The sequence below is a fragment of the Mandrillus leucophaeus genome, unplaced genomic scaffold, assembly GCF_000951045.1.
Source record: "Mandrillus leucophaeus isolate KB7577 unplaced genomic scaffold, Mleu.le_1.0 Scaffold39, whole genome shotgun sequence".
Classification (NCBI taxonomy): Eukaryota; Metazoa; Chordata; class Mammalia; order Primates; family Cercopithecidae; genus Mandrillus; species Mandrillus leucophaeus.
Genome location: NW_012104142.1, coordinates 908,193 through 913,689, shown reverse-complemented (window position 1 = coordinate 913,689; position 5,497 = coordinate 908,193). Strand labels below are relative to the sequence as shown.

At 56.1% G+C, this 5,497-nt stretch overlaps 1 protein-coding gene across 2 annotated transcripts; it reads right to left on the bottom strand.

The window, feature by feature from the left end:
* Positions 1–2,125: 2,125 nt before the first annotated feature.
* Positions 2,126–5,400, bottom strand: LOC105547440 (chromosome unknown open reading frame, human C10orf35). Of its 2 annotated transcripts, XM_011991034.1 has the most exons (4): positions 5,078–5,400; positions 4,177–4,244; positions 3,885–4,015; positions 2,126–2,935 (listed from the first exon to the last, which is right to left on the bottom strand). In XM_011991034.1, exons 1-4 carry the CDS (start codon positions 5,098–5,100, stop codon positions 2,666–2,668), a joined length of 492 nt encoding a protein of 163 aa, XP_011846424.1. In that variant the 5' UTR covers positions 5,101–5,400; the 3' UTR covers positions 2,126–2,665. The 2 variants fall into 2 exon arrangements, with proteins under 2 accessions (XP_011846424.1, XP_011846425.1); XM_011991035.1 differs by having other exon boundaries at positions 3,885–4,244; positions 5,292–5,400.
* Positions 5,401–5,497: the final 97 nt, after the last annotated feature.

Below are 5,497 nucleotides of genomic sequence, written 5' to 3'. Positions count from 1 at the left end.
CAGACGAGTCGGACCCCAGCAGCTCTACTCACCGGGTGGCCCCAGCCAAGGAGTCAAAGCAACTCCCCACAGTGGGGCACTCCGCTCTTCAGCCCCACAGAGGCGGTGGAGGCCCAGTGGATCTGAGCTGCTGGCTCACATGGGTGGGAGTAGGAGCAGCTCTCCCCAGGAGCAGGGCTGGAAATCCAGCCTGCCATGGAGACGCAGGGCTTCGAGGATCAGCAGAAACCTCCCTGGAAATCTGCCCTCTTGGGCAGGATTGGAACAAGACAGGCAGCTCAGTCTGGGGGTCCTGTCACATAGCGGGCAGAGCTGGCGGTGGGCAGACAAGGAAGAGCCCACCCCCTCAGTGAACTTCTGATTAGGATGCTGAGTAGACCGAGGCAGAGGCTCACTCAGGCCCCTCAGCTCTGACCTGGCCTCCCAGAGGACCTAGCCTCTGCCTGTGCAGGGCACAGCCACCCCCTGTGAGGCCTCAGTCAGTCGGTGCAGGGGAGAGACCTGTTGAGGGCTTTCAGGCAGGCCGGAAGTATGCGGCCCCAGGCCACTCCCAGCTGCAAGCTGCATGACCCCAGGGGGCGCCTCCCCACACTAAGCTGCCTCTGTCTGAGTACCTTTCAGACACTGGGCTTAGGAAGTGAGGCAGAGAAGACAGGTGGCTCAGAGAAGGGCCAAGAGGCCAACCCAACCAGAGCAGCTCTATGGGGCCTGGAGCTCAGTCAACAGGGCAAGACTTCACCGCCTCTTGGTCCCCACCAACTGACTTCCAGCCCCCAGCCCTGCCCCTTAGGCCGGCTAAGCACCAAGCAAGCCTCAGGAGAAGCCATCTCTGCCCACTGTGGCCCCTGCCCACCTCCACCATCCTGCCTAAAGCCAGGGAGGCCCCTCTCCTCCCGCTCTTTCTAGTCAGGTGCAGAGGGAAGCCCTGCTCACCCCTACCTTCTCTAACGGACCCTAATTCTCAAAGGGCTTGGACTTTGGGAAAGGAAACTGAGTTCTAGAAAAAGGTATTGTTCTCAGCCCTGAATGTGAGGACTCAGATTCATATCCCCTCAAGGTATTTTATATATTGGGGTTTTCTACTCATCATTTATTTTTTCAGAGTCCTGCAGCTTTGCAAGGGGAAAATGAAAGGGAAAACCCACCCCTAAGAGAAGCTGAGGGAGAAGGGAGTTAGGAGAGTGGGGTATGGCCAGGAACTTCCCTGTGGCTGGCAGGCTGGAGTTGTAGGGGCTTGGAGCCAGGCGAGTGGGTGGGCCGAAGTATCAGGACAGAAGGAAATGCCATGGGGACCAGCTGAGACACCAGCAGGGCTGAGCCCCCAACTCCCTTTGTCCAGGTCCCAGGTGAGGAGCTTCTGTTCCAGACAGCATGGCAGGCTCTCAGATGGAGGGGTGGCCTCAAGCTCCTTCTTGCTCCCATCCTCCCCCGCAGACCCAGCAACTCCAAAACATGCCATCCTCCCTGCAAACAACCAAACCCAGCGGATCCCAAGAAAAGGATGAGAAACCTGGTGCCAGGAGTCCTTGGCTCAACCAGCCTCCCTCCAACCTATAAATAACCCTCCTCCCTCAGTGGCCAGGAGCCTCAGCCACCCAGTGCCTCCCCAGGCAGGGCTTCCACGCAGACCCAGGGCTCGCATGTCAAAACTCAAGGCCTCCTCTCCAGAGAAGCAGGGCATCCTCGTTCCACATGCACTGTTTTCTAAGGAGAATGCGCTGCAGCCAGGGGTGATGGGAGCCTCTGGAGGGTGAAAGAGGCTGAGTAGCCTCTGGTCAGCAAGGTTTCCTTAAGCAAGGGAGACCTCGGACCTGCACCCCGGCTCTCCCGACCCTGCAGCCTCACCAGTCATTCTGGCCAGAGGAACCCTCCCCACAAAGCTGACCATGATGTCTGGCATCTCAGAGTGAGGTTGGAAGTTATCCACACATCAGGCAAGGGGTCCAAGCCAGATCTCATCTAGACTTTCTCTCCTAGTTCTACGATCCTACTGAGAAAATCTTAGAAACCACCCTCTGAGGTCAAATGCTTGCTGCTGCCTGTCCCCCAAACCTAATCCCTCTTTACCATGTTTTCCAGATCTGCGTGCAGGTGTACGGTTATTTATACATTTCTTTATATGGACTCATTTTTACTTAAATCTATTTATTGAAAATGTCACAATAAATAGAATGCCAGTACCACCTGTCCTAAACAATAGGTAGCCAATAAAAATATACCATTAAAACAAAAACAGTGCTATAAAAGTCTGGAATTTTCCCCACCTGCCCTAAGCCTAAGTCCTGCTCCCTAGGCAGAGGAGACGTCGGCAAGTCTTCCACAGGCATCGGAACATGTTGGCATCCAGCTGAGATCTTCTCGGCATAAAGGGATTGAGACAATTGGGAAGGGCATCACGTTCTTGCTCTGATTTTGTGCTACTTAATGCAGGCCCCATTCCACCTCAGAATATGTCAGGGGAGCCAAGGGATCTACCCACACTTTGGAAATGCTGGACTAACGTCTCCCTCTGCCTCATGCTTACCACAAGGGGAAACACACACCTGTGGTCCCCTCTCTGATCACACTTTCGAGGCACCACCAGATCCCCTCCCAATACGCCTGCTCTCACACCAAGGCCCAGCAAGTCCCTCTCAACAGGCCCACCCGCATCAGCCCCCAGAGGTCACCGCTGACTCAGGTGGGACACCAGGTAGACAAGGCCCACCAGGAGGAGGCCACGAACACCAAGCATCATGAGCAGGAAGAGGAGCAGGATGGAGGTCACCGGCTCCACAGCATGGTTGCCGAGATGCCACTGCGGAAAGCCCATGTTCACCAGCTGCCGGTTGAGGTCATTGAAGGGGGACTGAGCAGCACCCAGCCTCGCACCTGCCTGCTGCTGGCGGGGGCCAGGACCTCCTGGGGGAGCACCATGGCCCCTGTTGAGGAAGCTCTAGAACATGAAGACAGAGACAGATGAATGAATCCTTGGGTTGAAGCACCAGCCAGGAGGCAACCTCTCTAGGCTGCGTCCTGCCCTTCCTACAGCCACCCAGGGTCACACCCTCCTTTCTCAGCAATCCCCCATGCCACTCATAAGAATCCCAACAACCAAGTCACAAGCTTTCAGAGCACAAAACATGCCAGTCTATATTCCTTACATCAGGCCCAGGACAAAGGAGAGAGGAAATGGTTGAGGCAGGTTGGACTACAGGGCATGGCTCTATGGCCAGCATTTTTAATATTTATCATCACTCCTTTCTTTTTTTTGAGATGGAGTCTCGCTCTGTCGCCCAGGCTGGAGCGCAATGGCACGATCTCAACTCACTGCAACCTCTGCCTCCCGGGTTGAAGCAATTCTCCTGCCTCAGCCTCCTGAGTAGCTGGGATTACAGGCATGCATGACCACACCTGGCTAATTTTGTATTTTTAGTAGAGACGGGGTTTCACCATGTTGGTCAGGCTGGTCTCAAACTCCTGACCTCGTGATCCACCCACCTCAGCCTCCCAAACTGCTAGGATTACAGGTGTGAGCCACCACACCCAGCCACTCCTTTAAAATAATTATTCTGTGCCCAGGGCTCATCTCCTCTACTTCCTCTCCAGCTTCTCTGTCATGCAACTCACTCTTAAAAGAAAGACGCCAGCTCCAGTGAGATTTGCTAACCAAGTTAAAGGAGAGAGAGCTCTTGGGTGTGAAGTCTGGGGAGGCTGCCTGGAGAAAGGAGATCTGGGGAGGTAGACAATAAGCCACTGCATCTTCCCCAAGTCTTACCCAGTGCTCTGCAAAAAGGGTTTCAGGCTAGAAAAGGTTAGTGACCAGCAAGAGAGACTTCTGGAAGCTAGGAGTAGCCAGTACACAGGAGGTCATCTGTCCCACTCCACAGGAAATAAGTACCTACCTGTCGAGGAGTGCTACCTCTTGGTGGCTGGGTAGTGGTCCTCACTCGGGGGTCGTCATCCTGCACGATTTCCCCATTGGCCAAGATCCGCACCATCCTCCCAGGCGCTCTGGGTCCCTGATGGGCTGCACCTGCATTGTGTGGTCAGGGTGGGTAGGCTAATGGAAGCCAAGTGGCGCAGAAGTTCTCCCCACCACAAAACCTTTAACTGTTAGTGATCTGGGACCAGATCCATGAAGATCCGTGGAGGATTCTTCCCCTGACCTCAAAAAGCCTGAAGGAAAAAATTTACCAGAAATTGAGGGAGGCTTGCGGTCAGTGATGCTCACAGTGGTGACCCACGCTGAGCAGATGCTGTGTCTGATTCACAAAAAGGGGAGAAATAAAGGCAAGGTGTTTGCCAGGCAAAAAGATTTCAGACATGGAGTCCACCAGGAAAACTATCAAAAGGATCCTTGGCAAAGGAAGTTTTATTGCCAATCACTACACTGCCAACAGCACAACTGGGACTGAGCCCCTGCTGTGGCCCACGCCCCGTGGAAAGCTCATCCTGCAAGGCTCACCTCACTCAAGCCTCACAACACTCCCCCGTGGAGGGTACTAGCGCGGCCACTGTGTCACAGGCAGAGGCACAGGGAGACTTAAGTGGCCTGCCCGGGATCACACCTATGGGCAGCAGAGAAAGGACAGGAGGCCAGAAGCTCTGGTTCTAGGGCCCTCTCTGGGTACTAAACTGGGAGTCCAGGGCACCAGGATCCCCAATGGGGTTCCACTTCCCTTCCACTAAAAAATGGGTCAAGTGTGTTGCTCCCCCAGGGAGTCAATGTCACCACCTGGGCCTTCCCCAGGAACACCCAGGGAGATGGGGGTCACTTCGGGGTTACTTTACAACCACTGCCTGGTAGCGGCAGACCACACTAGCCACCATGCACCTCTGGGCTGGCTCAGAAAAGCATACCTTTGCTGCAGAAGGCACGCCCCTCACCTGTCCCTCACTTCGCAGGAAACACCAGTCCAACCTTGGCTAATGGGCCCAGGGCCCAGCCTTCCCAAAATATGGGAGGGGGGTTGCTGCGGTGACTCTCGAAAGGCTCCACTCCGCGGACGCCTGGACTGCGGGCCCCTCCACTCCTCCCCTTGAGTCTGGGTAAACGCCATTCGTTCTCAGGAGATAAGCCTCAGTGTCCATCTACGTTCTAGATAGCACTGGTGACATATACGCCAAAAAAGGTCACGAGCCCCTGTTGTCTCGCCCGTAGCCCGGAGCCCGGGCCAGACGCGTCCCCCTCCTGAAGCCCGCTGACCCTGGCGCAAGCCGAGCAGATGGTGGTCGCACGCAGTCCCTTTGTGCTTTGTCATCGCGCGGCCCGCAGGGTGGGCCACCCGCGGGCCCGGCCCGCGGCGCACCTGACATTCCAGGCCGGGGGCGGGAGGGACGCTGCCCAGGCCGCCAGCCCCAGCCTCTGGAGTCCGACACCGGCTCCAAGTCCCGGTCCAGGCTGCGGCGAGGGATGCGCTACACCTATGGGCAGCAGAGAAAGGACAGGAGGCCAGAAGCTCTGGTTCTAGGGCCCTCTCTGGGTACTAAACTGGGAGTCCAGGGCACCAGGATC